The sequence below is a fragment of the Ahaetulla prasina genome, chromosome 3 (assembly GCF_028640845.1).
Source record: "Ahaetulla prasina isolate Xishuangbanna chromosome 3, ASM2864084v1, whole genome shotgun sequence".
NCBI classification, from domain to species: domain Eukaryota; kingdom Metazoa; phylum Chordata; class Lepidosauria; order Squamata; family Colubridae; genus Ahaetulla; species Ahaetulla prasina.
In genome coordinates this window covers 109,130,911-109,154,311 of record NC_080541.1, presented here as the reverse complement: position 1 = coordinate 109,154,311, position 23,401 = coordinate 109,130,911, and the positions used below count along the sequence as shown (strand labels likewise).

General features: G+C 35.3%; 1 protein-coding gene across 2 annotated transcripts in view; it reads right to left on the bottom strand.

The window, feature by feature from the left end:
* Positions 1-15,868, bottom strand: part of SLC4A9 (solute carrier family 4 member 9) — a 53,196-nt gene extending 37,328 nt beyond the window's left edge. For both annotated transcript variants that reach the window (XM_058176025.1, XM_058176026.1), the window contains exons 1-6: positions 15,265-15,868; positions 11,307-11,467; positions 8,746-8,895; positions 8,029-8,090; positions 6,390-6,547; positions 5,179-5,266 (exon numbers count right to left, since the gene is read on the bottom strand). In XM_058176025.1, coding sequence (XP_058032008.1) covers positions 5,179-5,266; positions 6,390-6,547; positions 8,029-8,090; positions 8,746-8,895; positions 11,307-11,467; positions 15,265-15,578 — 933 coding nt within the window. In that variant the 5' untranslated portion in view covers positions 15,579-15,868. The remainder of the gene's footprint in view (positions 1-5,178; positions 5,267-6,389; positions 6,548-8,028; positions 8,091-8,745; positions 8,896-11,306; positions 11,468-15,264) is intronic.
* Between the last annotated feature and the right edge of the window lie 7,533 nt (positions 15,869-23,401).

Sequence of the window (23,401 nt, the reverse complement as noted above, 5' to 3'; positions counted from 1 at the left end):
AAAACTAAAAAATTGGACTGAGTATAATAAGATAATTGGGAGTAAATTGTAGTGCTATCTAGTGGTTCTAGAGAAAATTCAACAATTTAATTGAACAAAGAAGAAGATAAGAATCGAATGACCTTGAATAATGTTTTGAGAACTCTGATAAGAAATGGTCTGGTGATTTTGTAGCAGAGAAGAAAAAAGAAAAAGAAATATACAACTAAAACTGAACTGCCTGGCTGTTGTTTTGTGGATTTATAAATTGTGGAATGGTGGATTTTTGTATTTGGTCCTTTTTAAAAATTGGATTCTTTTTCTTCTTCTCTTTGGAATTAAATTTTTGGAGATTAGCTTCTTTTTTTCTTTCTCCGTGGAAATTTTATATCTCTCTTTTTTTGGGGGTTTTTTCCTCTTTTTTCTTTTCTCCTTTTCTCTTCTTTTTTATTTTTAACATTCTTTTTTGGTGATAGATATATTATTTTTTATTATTTTTTTGGTCCTTTTTATATTTTTGACTTTTTTGGCTCTTTTTGATTTTCAAATCTGAACTTTGAACTTTTTATTATATCCCTTTTTTTCTCCACTTTATGGATTAGGGTAAAAAGAACCTGAAGATTTTGATTGTGGATTGTGAATTTTAAACCTGGATAATTAAGAGGCAAGTTTGAATTTTAAAGTCAAATCATTTGGATTACAAATTGGATGATTACATTTGGATTACAAATTGGATGATTTGAATTTAATGAACAAAATGAAGTAAACAACACAACATCTATCTTCGCTATCAATATCAACAGCAGTCAGGTCCACAGGACAAAAAACAGCTGAAACTATAACACAAAAAGAGAAAGCCAATACTGAATTTAAAAATATGCTACAGGCCATATATGAAGACCTCAAGGAAAGAATAAACAAAGTGGATGAGAAAATTTAAAAAAATGGATGGAGAATTGAAGGAAGTTAAAGAGATGATAGGGAAAAATGAATGACTAAAGATAGTGGAAGAAAAAGTAGAAGCAACAAATAAAAAAGTGGAGGAAATGGATTATAGATTTGCAACCACTGATAAAAATCAGAAAAGGACAATTATAATTCTCGAAATGGATAAAGCTGACTATTATTTAAGATTTCAAAATATCGAAGAAGAAAAAGGAGAGAACCTAGCAGAAAAAATTGCAGAAATATTAGCAGAGGCAATGGAAGAGGACAAATAAAAGACACTAAGCGGGATTGATGAGATATATAGAGTGCATACAAGATATGTAATGAGAAATCATCTACCAAGAGAAATACATGATACAAGACACAGATTAGATAAAATAGAGAAAGGAGAAACATTTTATGATCCATACAAAGGATTCCAAGAGGAAGGAAGATTGAGTGAAGAAAGAGGGGTTGGACAACAGGAAGAAAAAAAGGAATAATTAAAAGAGACAACTAAAGAACAGGAAGAAAGAGCAATAAGAGAAGGAGCAAGAGCAAAAGAAGTTAAAGACCAAAGGTAGATAAGGGTGACTAGATCAACAAAACAAGTAAATAAGTAAGAAATGGAAGAAGAAATTAAAATGATATCAATGAATATAAAGGGATTAAATTCAGCAATAAAAAGAAGAAGAATATTTAATAAATTAGAAAAGCTAAAATTAGAGATTATACATTTGCAAGAAGTCCACATTAGAAAACAACACAAAAAACTTTTGGAGCAAGTAACATTGGGGACATTATATACAACACTTGCTTGCCAAAGTAAAAGAGGAGTAGTACTTTATATTAAAAAGACAATTTAATCAAAACAAATATTTGAGTATGAGGAAGGAAGAGTATTAATGGTAGAAATAGTAATGAACTATAAAAAATATTGCTAGTGGGGATATATGCTCCAAATGAAAATCAAGAAGAATGTTAATGCTTTTTAGTCAGGGTTTTATTATTGTTTTAATTAGTTTTAATGTTTGCCAAAATTGAATTAGATTTTTATAGCGTTTTTTAACCTTATTTATGAATATTGTTTTACGTTAGCTGTAAACCGCCCTGAGTCCTTCGGGAGAAGGGCGGCATAGAAATGTAATTAAATAAATAAATAAGATAAATAAATTACACCAGAAAATATTAGAATATGAATATGAAGATATATGCATAATAGGAGACTTCAATGTGATTGATAATAATGAGTTAGACTACAAATCTACAAAAGTGAATAAAAAGTTAAGAAAGACTTTACCTAGAGCATTTTATACAATGACAGATAGAAAAGGAATATAAGAATCTAGAGGAAGAACTACAGAAGCAGCCACAGAATAAAAAAATTAAAAATTTGATGGATTTGCAAAAACATAAATTAAACTTAACGGAAAATGAAGAATTAACTAGGAATTTTTATTTTTTTTTAAATGCGAACAAGCCAGGACAATGGTTGGCATATAAGATGAAAAAAGAAAAAGGAAAAAAAAAGATAAATCAATTATTAGAGCAAGATGAAAGGATATACTATCAAAATGAGGAAAAGAAAAAAATAATTGAGAAATATTATAAAAGTTTATACCAGCAAAAGATGGTGGCAGAAGGAAAGATAGAACAATACTTAGAAACAGCTAAAACCTAAAATTTCAGAAGAATTAAAAAAGTTGCTAGAAGAAAGAATATTGATGATGGAATTGATGGAGGGAATTAAGAAACAAAAGAATGGTAAAACACCAGGACCAGATGGATTACCAGCAGAACTATACAAAATGTTGCAAGATATATTAAGCAATGTAATATTACAAGTATTTAATGATTTATTATTAAAAGCCAAAATTCCGAATTCGTGGATGGAAGCATATATAATAGTTATACCAAAAGAAGAATCGGATTTATAACAAATAAAGAACTATAGACCAATCTCATTATTAAACGCGGATTACAAAATTTTTGCATCAGTTATGGCTGAAAGATTGAAGAGACTTTTAAATGAATTTATACATCTGGGTCAGAATGTTTTTTTACCTAATATTGACTCTGGAAGGACATGATTTGCAACTAGGGTGGCACACTTTTCTTTGGTATGGAAAAAATAGGATACATGGGTATTTTCAGAGACATTACATAAGGAATGGTTTGCTAACAACATGGGAAAGAGTGAAAGAAAGACATTATATGAAGATACCAATGTGGCTTTCAACAATAGAAGCTTTGACACAGCCAAATATGATTAACGTGAAAAATATTGTGAGATATTAGGATATTTTAACAGAGAAGGGGGAACTAAAATAGAAACATGAACGAGAAAAAAAGGGATTGAGACAGCTTGGGATACATGATTGTAAATACAATCAAGATATGATAAAGATTTGAAACAGTATGGTTTTAATTTGGAAAAATCAGAATTGGACAAGATATTGACTGGGACATGCAAAAATGATTAAAAAATGATATAATTACTTATTTCAAATCAGATTAGAAGAAGAAGTAAAAGAGACAATGATAACATGGGCAAAAAAACTTTGGTTATACAATAGAACTAGAGAGATGGCAACAACTATGGGAAAGGAATTATAAATTATCAATGGCAACTGCATATAAAGAACATTTATATAAAATGTTTTATAGATGGCATATGTCACCAGAAAGATTAGCAAAAATGTTTAAGCTAAATGTTGGAAGTGTTTTCAATTGCCGGGATCATATTATCATATGTGGCGGACATGTACAGAAGCAAAAAATTATTGGATTAGAATATAGGCATGGTTAGAGGAAATGTTGCACCAACGTAGAGTTAAAACCAGAAACATTTTCATTGGGTATATTACCGGAGAAATATAGCAAAGAAGATACATATTTGATTATACATATAATAACAGCGGAGAGAATTGTATTTGCACAAAAGTGGAAGACAAAAAATTCCCATCAGAAGGAGAGGTAATAAAGAAGATTTTAGAATGTGCAGAAATGAATAGGTTAACATTGAGAATAAAAGATAAAGAGGAATCGGTGTATTTCAAGACATTGGGGATGATATTATGTATGCTTAGAAAAGAAATATGAATAAAAGATTATAGAGAAATAAATTAGATAAGGTATAAGTAAATGAGAGAGAAAACAAAAAAGAAATAGAAACCCAGAAGACACCTGTGTAAATGGAAAAGGGGAAAGTGGGGGGAGAAAGAAAATGTTATTATATAAATGTACATTTACGATGATATGTTTGAATTTAATAAAATGAAAAAGTACTTGAAAAGAAGTAAAAATCGGGATTGCTTGAATACCACTTAGGAAAATATTAAATTGAAAATGAATAAAACAATAGAGACAGAATGGAGAAGATAGAGGAGAGGAGAGAGGAAGGAGAGAGAGGGAAAGAAGAAAGGAAAAAGAAGAGGAAGAAAGAGAGGGGAAACAAGAGTAGGAGAGAAGGTTAGAAGGGAGGAAGAAGCGAGGTGTGGGGGAAAGGAAGGGGAAGGAAAGAAAAGGAGAGGAGGAAAGAATAAAGTAGAAGAGTAGTTGGAAGAAGGAAGGGAAAGGAAAGAGAGGAGAGGGAGAAGAAGGATTGTTATAAAACAAGGAAGGTGAAATGGTAGAAGAGCAACCCCAGATATATTTAAATTGTTTAGGATGAAGATTGTATTAGTATGAAAGTTAAAAGAAAATATGTATGTTAGATAAGAGACTGTACATTTAAGATACATTTATGGGGGGGGAAATAAAAAACTTTTTAAAAAAAATAAACTTTCAGATTTCTGAAAGGAGATTTAGATTCAACTTTTAACTCAAATTCATTAGCCTCCTAATCAGTCAAAGGTAAATTAGACAATTTTTTTGAATCAGGTTTCAAGCTAAATCTTGTGTTTACCACATTCCCCTATTAAAAAGATATTTGCTATTACTCTTCACTGCTTCTAGAATTTATTTTTTTATACTAGAAATGGAATGGGGGATGACTTCTGATTTATTAAATTATATTATTCTGCTTCCAGTGCAGAAGAAATCAGGCTTTGTTTATACCACAGTTTGAATGAAAATCTAGCAATATAAGGAAGTATGAAAGAATAAATTAAAGACAAGCCTTCTATGGCCAGATTTAGTCTAGTCCTTTACTTGGCAACTAGAAGCTTGGTCTTGGACATATTGAACAATTGCTGTCTTTCCCTCTAGGCATTAATACCACCCTACTCTATCCTACCTTGACAAAGGAAATTCAGCAGCAACGAAACTTACTTCATCTGTAAAGAGAGTTGCCATTGCTCTGCCAATTTCATGGTAAGCCTTCAATCTGGCTCTGGGACCCAACAGAATAAAGAGGAATCTAAAAACCAAGTACACAAAAGTCATAAACGGCACCACTGTATACAGAGCCTTTGAGAAGGGACAGTGTACAAGAAAGGAAGTCCTTGAACATTGAGATCACAATCCTACATACAGCTAAATAACTGTCCAAGTGGGAGACATTGGAAGACTTGGAATGGAAAATAGAGTTTAGGTACCTGGTTCCTGCATTGATGAGTCCATTCTTAATCTGGAAAAACTTTTGAGTTTTTTTCTCGAAACTTTAGTCTAAAGGGAGAATACAGTTGCCTTTGAGCCCAGCTAGAACAGAGACCCTCAGATACCATAAAGGCTTGGCCTCTTTCATAACTAGTTCTAGGCTTGTTCCTCCATTTAATGAGGAATTACACCTACTATTTGGCCTTATTGAGTCTACCCTCTGTAGTTCACAAACAATGGTTTGTTATGTACAGTGAGAGCATATACACCAAAGACAAATTCCTTGTGTCCAATCACTGTTGGCCAATAAAGAATTCTATTCTATTCTATTCTATTCTATTCTATTCTATTCTATTCTATTCTATTCTATTCTATTCTATTCTATTCTTTACACTACGTGTGAACTCAGGCTTGTTCAATAAGTCTTGTGTTGTGAGCTCAGCCGGTGTCTGTTAGGCCTGGGATTTGAACAGCAACTTAACTTGTGCTTCCATGCACTAAGAAGAACATTTCAGAAAGGCCAGAAATTGAAAAGGATCACTTAGATTATCAAAATTATATTAGGTCCAATCATTGAACAAGGCAGGAATTCAAATTAAGCATTCCCCATAGCTTCTTCCTGAACATATCTAACCACTTGGAGGATGGAAGACTAAGAAGCAGAGATGCATTGATGCAGACACATTTCATTTGGCTAACATACTAATTAATTTAGGCAACATCCAACTGCCACAACTGAATGTTTAAGTGATGAGTGTGCAGGCTGAAGTCTTCTATCAGAAGATAGTTGGCTCTGTTAATTTCCAAAGGTAGCTTGATCTGAGATGCTTGATGCTAATATCGAATTGCTCCATTCAAGCATACAATATTGCCTTGAAATCTATTATTCCACTAGAAGTCTTTAACAAAGATAATCTGACCCCTTTTGTATTCTTTCTGATTACCTGCTAGGAAAAGCAACTTCAGTCAAGCTTCCAAGAAGCATTGCATTTTGCAGGCGTACAAAAGCAATGAAGGGCTTTTCTAGGAAAGAGGCTTCTCCTACAAGAATGTTGGCCACTTCGGTTCCAGCTGGAATTTTCTTTTTAAACCGATTTTTTAGCTGCATTGAAAGGAAATTAAGAATAAGTAACCAAAAATCAGTAGCAGACTAATTTTCAGACTAATTATATTAAACAGCATAACCTTTTGATAACCATTGCTTATTTCATCAGATGCAGTTCATCAGAGTTGGCAAATTTCCAGAATGCAGAAAGCAACATCAAGATACTAGAATATTCCTGAGTATTCCTGAGAAAATACTGTCATCCTCCACTGCCGCTAAAATAGCCTGATCATCATTAGTTGCACGTCATTCTCGAATTTACAACTACTGTACCATCCTCACAGTCATGTGGTCATAATTCGGGTGCTTGGCAATTGGCTTGCATTTATGACAGTTGCAATATCTTGCTACTGTGTGGTCACCATTTATAATCTTCCCAGCTGGCTTCCGAAAGCAAAGTCAATTTTGGGAAGCTGGAACTGCCACTTGAACCCTGAGTTTTACAGGTTTATATGGAATTTTGGAAATATCCATATAATGTTGCTGTTACATTAACAGTACACACCTTTTATTCATGATATGGCTTTCATGATATGGAAATTATTTGCATGATATGGTTACCTGCTTTCTGTGCAATTTTAGTTGTTCTATTGTACCCAACCCTTCCGGTCTTTATTTTTAATCTGTTCCCAAACTCCCACATAGAGTATCTTACATGTCTGACATTAGAATGCAATGTTATTTTTACAAAAATAAAATTATATTACCATACTATTATCCTAATTAAAAATTGATAAAATTACATTTTTGTAAAATAGAAGGGTGAGAGGTGTTTGTGGCTTCTTGTGCCGTGGATAAAAGTATAAGCTTCAACTTTCTGAATGTAATAAACTTCAAACCAAATTGCACAGGTTGAGCAAAGAGGAGAAAATAGGAGTTTGGCAAGAGAGTTGGAAGAGATAGAAGGAGAAGAAGAGACAGAAGGAGAGGAAGAGCTCAAACTGATGGCTGCTACTCTGCTGATTGACAGCAGAAGTCATCTTGAGAAACTAGAGACTGTTGTAGTGGTGAATGATTCTGTCTCCAGAGGAACTAAGGCAGATGTGCACAGATCCAAAATAGTGTTACAGAGTGCATGCTGCCTCCAGGTGCTGATATCCAATACTTGATAGAAAGTTAGTAAAATTATTCAAAGCCATCAGCTATTATCCTTTCCTAATCTGGGTAGGCAAAATAAAAGTGCAAGTATTTGATTTGGTTGTACTTCATGTGGAAATGATCTGTATGTCTTTGTCAATTACAAGTTAAACATGAGACAGATTGTGAGTTGCTCAAAAAGCAAATGCTACCTTAAATTCATTAATAGGATACCGAGTCTGGATCACAGGAAGTAATTTTTCCACTCTGCTCTGCTTAGATCACACTTGGACCATTGTGTCTAATTTTGCTGTTTGGATGTCTTATAGGAATATCCTTAGCTTGATAGCCCCACTTTTGTATCACTCCCCCCCATTTTTACATTTACCACCATTGCTTACCTGTTCCATTAACGGTACCTCTGAGACCTCACACTTTGCATCTGAATGTCTGTTAGCCCTATCTGCAACATTTTTTTTAAAAAAAGAAGAGATCAGTGATGCTTCATATATAGTGTAGCTTAAATATTATGAGTTACTTCCACTGTAATTGCAAATTTAATTACAATGAATTATAACCTTCAAGTCTTTTTAATTATTTTAATCCAACCTATAACCATTTAACAACATATTGAACCTTCACACATGCTGTCCTTGCTGGCTTCAATTTGTAGTGCTTTCTGCTTTATCACCTTCACATTCACCTGCCTTCAGAATGTTTGCCTAACTGCAAAAGGTCCAGGTTGTATATTAGCATTGTAAGAATTATTTATTGCACTCTCTCTTCTGATTGGAGAGTCCTTTCCATTCCATTCTGTCAATACTCTAGGCATCTAGGGGAATCTCTGTAATGCATGCTTATTTCTTGATGTTGTAATTACAGGGATAAGAAAGTGGGAAGAATACTCTTTAGCAAAGTTTAATATAGGATACATAGTTTAAAAATGTGTTGATAAAAGTTGGAGTAAATGCTATGCTGATACCATTAACAGGTAAACATCAGTGTTAAATTATGGAGTTTTTCCTGCTGCTTGTGTCTGACACAAGAGGGGGTAGCTACATAGCATCTAAGCTTCATATTTGAATTGGCAGTAAGAAAAAAAAATGCTAGTTACTTACCAGCACAAGGGGACACACCCATTTCAAACAGCATCTTCAGTTGAGATTTGGTTGCATGATGATAAGGTTTGAGGAGTAAGACATAGGTAAGTTTCTTCAAGAGTTCCGTCTTGAAGGCCTGTTTCTCTATCTGGATCTCAATCACTTTCTCTTGAACATAAAATGAACATATGTTGAAGCTACTAAATCACTTCCTTTTCTGTAATCGTATCTACCTTTTCAACTTTATTGAAAGGCATTTTGTATCAATAACTATATTAATTAGCAATTGTTTTAATAAAATAGAAATAAATCCATATACTGATTCAACTGGAGGTAAGGAAATCCAACAATTTCAATAACAGCATTGATTCCCTTACTAAATTAAACTTTCAACCTTTAAGATTTAGTGTAACAGGAAAAATACTCCCCAGTGAACACAGTAGGATGGAATTTCTGGAATGTATCCAACTTTCCTGCACCATTTGTTCTTCTGTTGACTCATTGCCTGATTTACATGCTGTAGTGCCTATTTTATACTGAATAAACCGCAAAGAGGAGTTTCTACAATGGACTATGCTATGGTTTAAAATCACATTGTTGAGGTTCATTTAAGTTTCTAATTCAAAGAAACCTCACTGTGGCTTAATGTGATATACAAACTCATTATGTGGGTTTGGCATGCCATGGCTTTCTATCAAATTTGATTAGACTAATAAAGTACAGTAAAGCAAACTAGTTCTTGAGAGATGATGGTGTTTCTGTTTTTCCAAATCACAGTGTGGGTCTGGAGGCATGTTTGAATAGAACTGCTTCTGGATTGACATGGAGCAGACTGAAATTTTTTTGTAACTCTGATTTGGGACAGATTACATTGTCTTTCTAGTTCCTGAGAATACAGTATAGCATGCTGTGTTGACTATGCAGCTCAAGAAGCGTAGATACTTCGCATATTTTATTTTACTTATCCTAGTGGCATTAGAAACAGAGATGGCAAATAAGGAAATTCCTCAGTTTTCTCTCTTTCTCTCTCTCTTTGTGCTCTAAAGGCTTTAGCTTACTTCCTACAAGAACAGTCCTTTTTTCTTTTTTTTTTCTCTCACCATAAGGAAATATGTCCTTGGTGCTTTCTGAGCATAGTTGTTTTCTTGCAGTCATTTCATTGCCAAACGAGGTAACATCATCAGTGCTAGAAGGGAGTGGGGTTTGCTATCATTTTATGTTCTAGTGGCTTGCCCTCTTAATGTTCATGGGAATGTTTTTGGGGGTTTCTTGATTATGCTGTATTTACTTACCTTGTTTGTTCCTTATAAGAAAATAATTCACATAATCCTATATTTTATACCATGCATATTTTTGAGGAAAGTACTTATCCTTTTTTATTTTATTTTATTTATTTTATTTTGTCTCACAGTATATATAAGCATAAGCATGAAATAATTATACAATATATAAGCATATATATAAGTATGAGTATGTAATAACTATATTAATTATGCACGCCCCTTAAGCATCCATGGCTAGATATTTTAATGGGCTTATTCATATTCATATACATACATTCTGCTAAATACTGCCCAAGTAAATGAACTGGGGGATTCCAACCAAGTTTATGTTAACTTTTGCCTGAAACATATGTGTCTCCATGCAAAAAAGTGAGACAACCATCATCCCTTGCTTCTTTAGAAAAAGTGGTAGAAGGATTTACAGTGCACTAGAACAAGCAAGAAGGGGAACAAGAAGGTGTCCTGAGATACAAGGCTACTGGAAGTTCAAGATTCTTGAGTCATTTTGTTTCTTGCTGCTGCTGGGAAAATTATTCTTCTTCCCTGTCATTGTGAGGATTGCATTTTGCTTTGAGTGAACAGAAGAGTTTGCAGGTGACAAGAAGAATAACAAATCTCAGTTGTAAACTAATTCTCAGTGTTTCTTTCCTGTGTGCTTCTTTTCCATTATACTATTAAGGTTTTGCATAATATTACATAAGTAAATTCAAAGCTTTAAATGGAACTGTAGAAAAATGAACATCAAATGAGTCCAACCAAAAGTAACTTATTGAATTAGTTAATGATGCAGCACAAGATAGTGACTGTTGATAGAATGAAATGAAATTCCTACCCACTTTCCCAGCTCCAAAAGTGAAATATATACAGGTCTTGGATTTTCACTTTGACAGAGCTGCATAACTGCCTATTTCTTCTTAATTTCTACATTGAGAGAAACCCTTGCAAGCGGTAAAGCTCGCCTAAAGAGCTGAGGAGAGACCATACTGAGATCCTCTCTCACCTATTCAAATTTTCCTTAACTAATCAGAATAAATGGCCATGTTCAGCAGAATGGTTCATTGCATATAAACTTATCTGAAATTAAGCAAAACATTTAGATTCTTTACTTCAGCAGAACTTAATCAATGCAGAAGCCCAGAAATAAACCATGTTAAATCAGTATCTAAACCATGCAATGCCAAAGCTTATACAGAGCCAAACATTAATTAAGAAAGTAGTGTTTTCATTGAAGTTGCTTTTGTTCCAGAATAGAAGATGCCTCATGAAGGAGAGATTATCCCCCCCCCTTCTACATACCAACTATTTGTTTAAAATTATGAGCTTCCAAGTCTAGAAGAACAGCTCCTTTTCTTATACAGGTCCTAAGTTCAAACAAACTATGAAGGGGCAGAGTTGTGACATGAGGCTTGCTCCAACGTTCTCCTCCATCTTCTACTTTTTCTTCAAACTTTATCCACCTGCAATAAAATACCTTAATTAAAGAAGTAATTAAATCCCTTGTTCATAGGACAATTTGTATTTCCATTTTTGATTTATCAATCACTAGGAATTGACACCAATTTGATGGCACACAAGATCATGGATCATCAAAGCATTACTTTTCAAATAAATATACTATATATCACTGGGTTTTTCCTCCTCTCTCAACCTCAAGGAAGAGGAAGATTCTAAACTGAGCATGGGCAGTTCTAGGATCCTTTCTTATAATTACCAAAACACTGTCATTCTAAAGAAATCTGTCAGGAAATTGCTGAATTCCTAGTACATTTTTTAGAATATCCTCCCCACAAAAAGACCTTAGGCATCTATTTTACCATTGATAAATCAGTGAAGAAACAGGAGAAACGATCTGCCCCTTCCAAAGACATTAGCAACAATAAGGTCCCATCCTGCCCTGGATGATTGTGTTCTGGCCCTGGGAAGGATATTATCACTGAGACTGGGGTAGGATCAATAGGAGGTCTAACAAGGCTGAGTGCAAAATCTCTCGGCTGACATCAAGTCTGAACCTTTGTTGCACAGCTCAGCTGTGGTCAATAGCAGGCAACTGACCCTCATTGAAACAGTAGTGGGCCAGGCTGGTTTCTAAAAACAGTGGTTGAAGTGCTGAACTGCTAATGCTTGGCTGAGGGGAGGGGCTACTTGGCTGCATACTTCGTAGATTAGCTAGAGCTCCCCAAGGGCTATTTGCTATTATGCAGTTTGTGTGACTACAGACAATTTGCACCAAAGGCATAGAAACAAGCCAAGACTTCTTCTCACCAAAACCACTGGGACATTTTCCAGTCAAAATCTTTTATATATACATTTACCACAGTGCTGTGCAGTTCTAGTTGTGTATCCTACCCATCATTTCCTTCTGTACCAGTGCTATTGTTACTCAGGGGTCAAAATGGCCATTAACATCTTGTTCACCACCTTATCTAAAAGGAAAAGGAAATATTTAATACTAAAAAGAAAGTTGGGTGTATTTCAGCACACCAAAGCTGATGAAGCATCTTCAGAGCTAGAATGAGTTTTGCACATGGATGAATCTACTCTATACAATATAACAAAGAATGCTAACAGAATTCCATTTCTTTGTCTATTGTGATGACTTTCACATTAGAAATCCAGTTATAGAAAAGATGGAGAAAATGATTTCACAGTACAGGTAGTCCTCAACTTACAATCATTCATTCAATGACTGTTCAAAGTTACAGTGGCACTGAAAAATGTGACTTATGATCGCTTTTCATACTTATGATCTTTGCAGCATCCCCATGATCATGTGATCAAAATTCAGATGCTTGGCAACTGGTTCATATTTATGACCTCCCAGGATCATGTGATCACCTTTTGCAACATTATGACAAGCAAAGTCAATGGAGAAGCCAGATACACTTAGCAGCCATGTTACTAACTCATCAACTTCAGTGATTCACTTAACAACTGTGGTAAGAAAAGTCGTAAAATGGGGCAAAACTCACTTAACAAATGTTTCATTTAACAACAGAAATTTTGGCTCAATTGTGATCATAAGTCAAGGACTACCCGTGCATAGAACATGAAGAAGGAAGGAAACATGTTAGAATAACATAGCTTTAGACTAACTTTTAGAATGCCTAAAAGTTGATGGCATTCGTGTGTAAGCATTGGAATTCCAAAAACTGACACCATTCCCTGCAACTCCTCTTTTTCCATTAATTTAGTGTCTCACTTTATATGAGATTTTGGGGGAATCTAACATTCAATTTTGAAAAGTTCCTGGCCTTAATTTATTAAACTATTATTGAAATATGACTCAGCATCAGAAGAGATTAAAGATTGCATGATTATAAATGTATGTAAAAATTGAATGTAGTAATAGGGATGAAACAATGAAAATTTTAATGAAAGAAGGGCAAAAAAACCCTCTCCAAATAATACACATAGAGTAAATTGGTACAGTATATTCTATTACTGGCACATTACTCCAGTTTTCATCATTAAAATGAAGAATTTATTTTCTAAAAATGTTGGAAATTCAATATTGGTTGGATTTTTTTTTCACATTTGGGGGCAAGGTGGCAAATTCAAAAGTTTTGGAAAATAATTCCTATTAGAATGAAACAAAATTTGAAAGCTGAATTCCATTTGCATTTTGTAATGTTCTAATTAAATTTTATTAAACCAGGCATTCCTTCAAATTATACAGAATTACTTCTAGAATAGAGTAGAGTAGAATAGATACAATAGAATAGAAAAGAATAGAATGGAATAGAATAGAATAGAATTCTTTATTGGCCAAGTGTGATTGGACACACAAGGAATTTGTCTTTGATGTTACTTCTATGTATGTTAACCACCACAATGGTTTTATATGCTACGTATTGGAAAGAATATTCAATTCCTTTTTTGAAAGAATGGTTATCCAAGTTCTGGATGTATGCTTCAATGTGAAAATAACTTTATATTTAAAAAATGTGATGTAAAATAATTCTAATGGAATTAGAATTTCCATTATTAAATGGAAATCATTTTTGGACTACAGTTTAATAGGGACACCATTATAGGGTTTTTCGGTGTTTAAAGTTTCAATCTTATGGAAAATGGATTTTTAGTCTTGTTCCAATTGATTACAGCTCACACTGTAGGTAATGATTTATACTTTGTTAACCAGACCTTCTTAGTTTTACAGCTAACAGCAATTTTAGTTTCCTTTAAAAATGATATGTCCATATGTTTGTGAGCAGTTAATGATATGTTGAAAACAATATTATTACCAAAATTTGAGATACATTTTTTACTTATCTAATTGTGTTCTACTTTATATGTGTTTTATCTTTCATGGTTTATAGTCTTTTAAAGATGGTTTTAAAAAACTCTTAAGGAGGATGAGGATGAGGAGGATGGTTCAACTTAAGTTAGTTACATACATCGACACAGAACTTGTTAAGGTCAGTTTGATTCAGTTTGCAGGTTCCAAGAGGTGACAGCTCCTGATTGATCTGACTTCCTCAGGTTCAGAAACTAAATAAGCTCAGACTTTGAGAAGTTGATAAAAACTTCCAGGAGGAAAGCAGTGGTAGATCAGTTCCACAATCCTGCCTCTTACAGGCCAGTTCACTGCTCTAAGGGAATTTCTTTATCACTGAGTTGTAGTGCTCTCCACCCATACCTTAGCTAGCAGATATCTAGTTTGACATGTAATTGGGTTTTCCCTTGCCAGTCCCTGTCATGCCAATATTCCCATTGATAATGGGGGGAGGCTACCTTTGCACAAGCCTGCAATAAGGGGGAAATTATTACTTTAATCTGATATGCCTGAGGATGACTTCAGGGTCTCCCATTCACTGCTGGGATGAAATGAAAGCAACTTATTGGCATGTAGCAGAGAAGAGCTGCTGCAGAGCACCTTTGCCCCATATCGAAGTGCACATGATGAAAGGTCTTCTGTTCACATCTATGCATGCCAAGAAAAAAAGCAGGGAACAATGGAGGGAGGCAGCATAACTTCCCACCAGTGAAGGAGATGGGTAATTGTAGGTTCTGGACTAAAATGGCCTTTGTGTATAACTTTAAAATGCAGTGAGTTAACTCGGTTTGTTTGGAATGGGATCCTGGTGTTCAGCTTCAGAGCCTTGTTCTGACAGTCCCACTCCTTTTTAGCACCATTTCATCCCTGCAAGCTAAGGGCAACTAGGCAAGTGTCCTAGACTTAGACCCCAGTAAAAGAAGGGCTCCTGCATGTAAAGGATGGGTTTTATCTCTACCTTTGTCTCTGGGGACTTACCTGGCAGTTTGCCTCCATTCCTGTCCTTTAGCTGTACTGAAGAGCTCGGAGAGCTGTATAAATAATATGGGACAGCTTGCTTCTTCATTCTTCTCCTCCTGCCTCAGGATCAGGCTAACCCTCTCAGCTGCTGAAGATGTGCTAGAGCTGAAGATACTTCTGTGAACTGCTTGGCAGATGACCACAGAATTTATGCTGGAGGGTGCCTGGTCTGTGCTGCTGCAGTTGCTCTTCGTGTCAAACTGAGAAATTAAATCTCCTGTCATTTCTGTGAGACAGTTCCCTGTTGCACCCATTCGCCTTGTTTCAGACATTCTGAGATTAGGACCGACAGCTCTTCCTTCAGCACACTGTTTCTGGGCCTCCCACTCCTCTCTTTGGCAAGCTGTTTGGTCCCAGTAGAGCAGAAGCTGAACAGAGCCAACAAGTCATCCTGCCTTTATAAGGGACTGGAGCTTGTTCAGACCAGACCCACAAAAATAAATGCACCACCCCAAACAATATTGCAAGGGAGAGAGGTTCAGCCCTGCAGAGACCAGTCTGAGCTCACTTAGACAGCTTCATTCTGCCCATTTGATCAGAGCCTGCTCACCTCACATAGAAGAGGCTCCTCGGGCTTGTTTACAACTGTGCACTATTTGAAGCATTGCACAGGGCAAGCTGTCCTGAGAAGCAGAGAAATTTGAGACAAGAAAAGTGTTAAGGTGGGGGTAGGAAAAGAAGAGTAGAAACCTGACACATCTGATCCTGTAGTGCAGGGAAAGCTGAAAGGTTTCCAAAAAGTAGAGAAATTGGGGCTCTTTGAATAACAATGAATTGCCCAATGTGGAGGAGATGTAGGCAACTGCCTGGGAATGTTTACCTGGCCATAACTGTATTTCTGGATGGCTGAACTAAGACCAGACACAGATCCACCCCCTCTAAATCCATGTAACAAGGGAAGCTGAGGCTCCCTGCTCAAATCATGACCATGACATTTAAGTAAATAAGCAATAAAATTATGGTCTCATTAACATTGTTCACAGAGATCAGGATGATTGATACTTTTTACAGTATGAATTCTCCTAGGGACAACTGTTTTGGTCAGTCTGGTCAACCCTGGCTCCTAAGGAATGTAGGAACAAACCCATTTTTTTCTTGGCTCAACAGTACCTATTTTCTGGAGCAGCGCATGTGTATCTGATCCAAAGTCATCCTACTGGCTTTTGTGCTTAAAACAGGACTATGACTAAAAGTTTACCACTTTCTAATCCAGTGTCTTTAATTATTATGCCAAATAACTATAGTTGTTTGAAATAATAGAAAATACTTGTAGCTCAGTTTTAGATTTTGGCAGAGGTTTGTTCTCCTAGCTTGTTTCAATTTAGTTTCTGAATGTTTCATTACCAGACTACTTAACGTCAACAGCAGGATTTTCTTTTCCTATTCTCCTTAGCTTATAAATGTCTTGTGTGCCAGTGTGCTCAGTTGGTTGTATGATTGGTTAAAAAACATTAACAAGCATATTGATTTAGATCCAGCATATGAATATGTAAGAAACCAGACCATTTGAATGATCAATCAACAAGAGAACCAACCAGCTGCTCAGAATTTAAATATAGCTCCAAACGAACAGTCAATCACACGACCAAAAGAGCAAACCACTGCAAAAAACTATAGTTGTTATCAAACTTGCGAGAAAACATGTGACTTCTGGTTCTGAGCACTGTTCATTTAGCAGGTAGGGTAGGATCAAATTAGACCAAACTGATGTTGAATTTCTCATCTCATTTGTTTGTTTGTATTTCATATTTCTTAACATCCCATCTCCCTCCCTTTTAAAGTAATAAAAAAGGGAGAAAGTATTTAGGTTTTTCCACTGTGCTATAATTCTCAGGAAGAAACCTACATTTGGCTGCAGTTATTTTTATTAAATTAAATTTTATTAAATTTAAAGTTAGCATCTCATTCTTCCCCATATCCGAGTATTGCAACCTGGAGAGGATGAATATTCTGGATTAAACGTGGGGAAGCCTTCTTTAAGAAGGCCGCTAGAAATTTTCCTCTATCTATTCAATCATATTTGCAAACCAGACAAACCAACTGCAAATCTAGGTGGCAAACAAAAAAGTAGAAAAAAAAATGATCTATAAAATAAAAGCAACACCATATTTGCCTACAAGGACTACACAGAATCAAACCATTCAAGTTGAAGGTACATTGGAATAATATGGCTTTAAGGGTCTTGTGGAATGCAAAAAGGAAAGAGGCCAAAAGTATCTCTGAAAGTGTATTCTATAATAATAATATCAGAGTTGGAAGGGACCTTGGAGATCTTCTAGTCCAACCCCCTGCCCAAGCAGGAAACCCTACACCATTTCAGACAAATGGCTATCCAACATTTTCTTAAAAATTTCCCATGTTGGAGCATTTACAACTTCTGCAGGCAAGTTGTTCCACGATTAATTGTTCTAACCATCAGGAAATTTCTCCTTAGTTCTAAGTTGCATCTCTCCATTCTGCTTTATGAGAACTACAACAGAGAAGGCATGCAGCCTTGTACACACACATATACAACCTTTGGAGGAGGGTAATTCCCCGTAACACCTTGAAATGTTCAGACAAGATGAGCAAGTTCAAATTTGCCAAGGTGGTGCATGTTATGATCTGGTTCTACCTGATAAACCAGCACTTTGAATTAAGCCTGAGAGCCTCCTGGGATCCAAGGCAGCAACTTAAGGATTAATGTTATCCTGAAATGGCATGTTGTCCAATCAGCAGGATGGCTGTTACATTCTGTACCAGCTACAATTCAAGTCATCTCCAAGGGCAACCCCATTGTGAGCTCCACTGAAGTAATGCAATAGCACTAGCAATAGCACTTAGAATTTAGATACTGCCTCATAGTGCAGTTTATAATGAAGTTTATAATGTCAGCATATTACCCCCAACAATCTGAGTCCTCAGTTTATCCACCTTGGAAGGCTGGAACATTGAGTCAACCTTGAGTTGGTCAGAATCGAACTCCAGGCTGTGGGCAGAATTAGCTTGCAATACTGCATTCTAACCACTCTGCCACCACAACTCTAACCATGCGATCAGGACATGAGTCACCTTCATTAAGCCATCTGGACTGAATGGGGTTTCAAGTAGCATACTAGCCAAAATTGACAATATGAAGTTACAATATATTGTTTGAATAAAAAGTGTGTGTCTTTTGTGCATAAATATATTTAAATATAAATATATTAAGTATAATTAAATATATTAAATATAAATAAATATAAATATAAATCTGTTGATATATCTACAAGAAAATGCAAGTATTCCTATGCAATGACCGCTTGAACTTTTCTTCCAAAATGTTTTCATAAAATGAATTAAGTGATCCATTGCACTTTGTGTCAATGCTCTTCACAACTTGACCCCTCCATACATATTTAGATCATTATCCAATTCATTATCTTACAGTAAAAAGGTTATTATCCATATTCCTAAAGCATTTAGGAGAAATTGAGGTGGGGAGAAAAAAGAGAGATTTATTTTATTGGCTCTTCCTGATTTTTAAAAGTTTCTTACTTTTTTTCAGACTAGCAATCTGCTATAGTATATAAAATAGCTACATTTTGTGTGCCAGCTTACAAAATCCACTAAAAGATTATTACAGATTTACTTATTAAATAGGCTTTTTCTTCTGTAACTGCATTCCGTGCATTTTATGTATTGAAAATGATGTTGCTGGTTTGGGACCAAAAATAAAGCAACTGACTTCTGTGTGCAATTACAACACACCTACAAAGGCAGACATAACAAGCAGCACTGGGCTAATGCTAAAGATTGCTACAAAGGGATAGTGTAAAGAAACCACCATATGTGTATAGTTCAAATATGTTTGCATGCACCAAAATATCAGGTGTTTTTACTGTCAACAATACGCATCGCATGGAGCGGGGTGGGGTTAAGAATAACGATAGAAAGAGTTCAGCAAGTGTAACAAACATGTTTCACTGAGAGACATAATGGCATTATTAAACACGAGCCTCTGAAAAAAGTAGAATTAATAACCTATTAAGAACATTTCTGTTTGGTGTTGCAGCAGAATTATTAATTCAGCTGACAATTTCAAAACACTCAAATATCACAAAGCTAACAAAAACAAATTCTAAGATGACCTTAAGCTGCTAATAAATAATGAGCCATCTACATTGAAGTCACATAGCATGAAACAGATCTGATACGAAACATTGTGATTCTAAGATGAAGTGAGACAGGATGGTTTATAACAATTGTTCAGTCTCTGTCTGGTAGTCTTGTGTCTTGTGTCTTGAGCAATTCACAAATTAAACAATGCTTAATCTCCTTGATCTGTCTTTATTTTATTTATTATTTTTTATCCTGTCTTTACCATTTTTATAAATAACTCATGGCAAACACACATAATGCTCCTTACACTTCCTATTTTCCCCAAAGCAACAACCCTGTGAGGTGAGTTGGAGCGAGAGAGACTAACTAGCCCAAGGTCACCCAGCTGGCTTTCATACATAAGGTGGGACTAGAACTGTTTTCTAGGCCAGCACCCAACCACTACACCAATCTGGCTCTCTTTATCAGCCTAAAGATTTCCTCTTTCTGCCAAATGCTTTTGAGATACAATTTTCCTGTTTTCTCAGACTCTTCTTACTAGCCTTCACTGAATGCATCTTGAATATGTCAGCTACTTCCCATGGAAGTACATTACATAGAAGAGTTCTACTTCTTGGCCTTTGATCCATAAGCATTTTTAAAATCTTCCCCCGAAAAGTTTTGCACTGTCCTATGCCATGTTGTATATAAATAGGATTCTGTGATATTTTAAAATATGGGCCATGTTGAAGGAAAGAAGTCTGAATTAAATCAACCTTGTGCAGTTCTGAAGGCTTTCTTCTATCCGTATTGAAGAGGTTGGCAAGCAAGCATATGAAAGTGAAAGGAAGGGGAGCATAATGGACTCTTTTTGGATTCTTATATCCCATTTTCTGGGTCAGTAGGAAAGAAGCCATATCCTGTGCTGTAGCAGGAATAATGTAAACAAAGCTGTGATTGGTCAGATACTTAACACATTTGATTTAGGTAAAAAACATCTGACTGATACCCAAGGGACTTGGGGGTAGAGAGAGGATCAGAGGTGATGCAGGTTCATTATTAATAGCAAGCCATGGACCTGATTAAAACCTCCCAATGTTTTACTCAATTTTTCATAATATCACTATACATAGAAGCTTTATCTCCATGTCCTCTATTATTTGGTTTACAAATTGCAGTGGTGAAATCCTCCGTGGTTTGCTGCTGATTCGCTGCCCATGCATGCGCAGTGCATGCCAAATGCACGCTTCATACGGAAAAAGGAGGCTTAAGAAAGTAAGTAGAACAGCGAGGGGGGGGGACAGCTTACCGCACGATTTAGATTCGCTAGAAAGCAGGATTTATAAATATATATAAATCGCACTGACTGTAATAGTCAGAAATACCGATTTAGACGAACTGGTAGTATTTTTTTACTACCGGTTTGCCCAAATCGGTGCAAACTGGTAGCATTTCACCTCTGAATTGCACTGAGAATAATCAATGTGTATCCTAACCACCTTAGCTAAATTTGTACAAGCCAAGTGAATCACATTATGGCTTAACATATTTACCAACTCTGGGTTCACATATTGCGCAAAACTGTGATATACTTGGATCTGAAATTAGTATGATCTTTGATGTGTGAAATCAGAAAGGGAGTCTGGGATCAGTAGCACAAGGGAAGAAACATACTCGTGGAGTACAGCTTTATCTCCTATCTTAGCGAGACCTGCAAGAGATAATCAGAGACTTTCATGCCTCTGTGCCCAGGGCAGCCTCCCATTGCTGCCCCTTTCCCAGTTGCATAGTCTACAATGTTTGGCAATGCTTCATGCCACATCCTGAAAGTAACAAGAACATTTTGTTGTTGTTGTCTTCCATTGTTATTAAACTGTTCATGAAAAGCTAACAGGTTGCTTACAGGTCTTTGGAGAAGAATTATCTTCAATTTCTTTGTTCTAAAACTAAAGAAGTTTTACCAAAGAAAAAAACGTATGCTAAATTAGGAAAATCACTAAAAGGGGGGTTGAATTTTATAGTAACCACAAGATGGCAGAGCAATGCCACACACTTGTCTATCTGTGTTAATCCCCCCCCCTCCCCAAGTAACTTTTTATAAGTATTACTATCTTTTCAGGAATGGCTTCTGTCATTTCTTAAATATTTTTCATATTTTTAGCATAGAGGTATTCCAAGTAATATTTCATAGCGTTTGAAAATCCAAGTAATATGTTGTGACAAACATATATCTGTATAGCTAGTTACTCAACATCCAATTCCCTTTCAGGGTAAAAGGAATTATGCGTTAAGACTTCCCATTATGCAGCAGAAAAGGAGTAAGAAATAGTAAGCTAAAGGAGGGTATGAAATAAGTTTATGCCAGCAACATTAATTATGCCTCTCCACACCTTTCTGTCCTTGCAGCACATTCTTATTACCACTATCTCCATACACAGGTCCATATAGTGCTGTTTGTTACAAAATGTAACAAGTGTTCTTACCTGTCTTTTCTCTGAGGTTCTCATCAACTCCATCCAACTTTGACTTTCTCTATCTTCCATTTTCTCTCTTAATTCCTATTTTTTTTGTTTTGTGAATCTATTCTTTCATTAGGACCAAGGTACTTTTTTTTGTCTTTCACTTTTGTTTTCAATCCAGATTCCTCATCACTTATTCATTCTTGACTCTGTTGCTTGTTTTGTCAGATACATTATCTTATTCCCACTGCATTCAAATTACTTTTATGTTTCTCTTGACATTCTTAACTCTCATTCCTCTATAACCAAATGGGCAGAAGTGTTATCTTAGCCATTTGTGCTAAAGGTACTTATCCATTCTTCACAACAAACTGCACACTCTGGTCCCAACCCTTTTTCTACTGGCACTTGTACAACTTAATATGATATAAATAATGTCTCACCTCTTCAACGATTGCCATCCTATCAAGTATTGCCTAGGTAGACATATTCATCTGCTTTGAATGATTTCTTCCAACAACCAGTTCACCAAACTGCTCAGAAAGTTAACAACCAGTTCTCCCGAAGTGGTGCGAACTGGCTGAATCCAACCACTGCCTTTAGTCATTTAGACTTACCTAGTTCCTTCAATCTTTCATCATTTGGTTTAGCCTCCAAACCCCTTATCATCTTTTTTGCTCTTAGACCACGTATTTATGGAACAACCCTTTTCCTAAGTAGACACTTACATCTTTCTCATTCATTTTTGGGTGTCCACATGGCCTATTCACTATTTTCTAATATAATTTATTGTGGTCCCGCCTCTTTTTCTCATTCAACCATTCATGTCACTTAGCAGAATAATTTTCTAACCAGGATCACATTCCTTCAAAATATTGCAAATTGTTCCCCAAGATAATATTATATTTTGAGAACAACACTGATTTCTTCTCATCCTTACTTTCAAAACATTACTTGCTTACCTGAAATCTGGCCATTTTTGACTGTAACATTTGAAAATCATTTCAAAAGAATAACTTTACTGTTAAAGACTTCAGTTATGTTCAGTTAAGCAAACATTCATTTATTTTAATAAAATGCAACAGTCTTGTGAATGAAAATTGTATGATTCACCCTAGTTTAGAACTTTGATATTAATTATGCAGACAGTCATTTTAAAATAATATATTGCAAATGTAACTGTTAATAGTATATTGGATTTCTGTAGATTTCTCTATGTTTAAAGTTAATTAAGTAGGCATTCATATTGAAGTGATTGATACAAAGTAGATTTCTAAATTGTATTAGAATAGAATAGAATAGAATAGAATAGAATAGAATAGAATAGAATAGAATAGAATAGAATAGAATAGAATAGAATTTTTTTATTGGCCAAGTGTGATTGGACACACAAAGAATTTGTCTTGGTGCATATGCTCTCAGTGTACATACAAGAAATGATACATTCATCAAGAATTCTAAGGTACAACAATGATAGTCATAGGGTACAAAAAAGCAATCGGGAAACACTCAATATCAATATAAATCGTAAGAATACAAGCAACAAAGTTACAGTCATACAGTCATAAGTGGAAGGA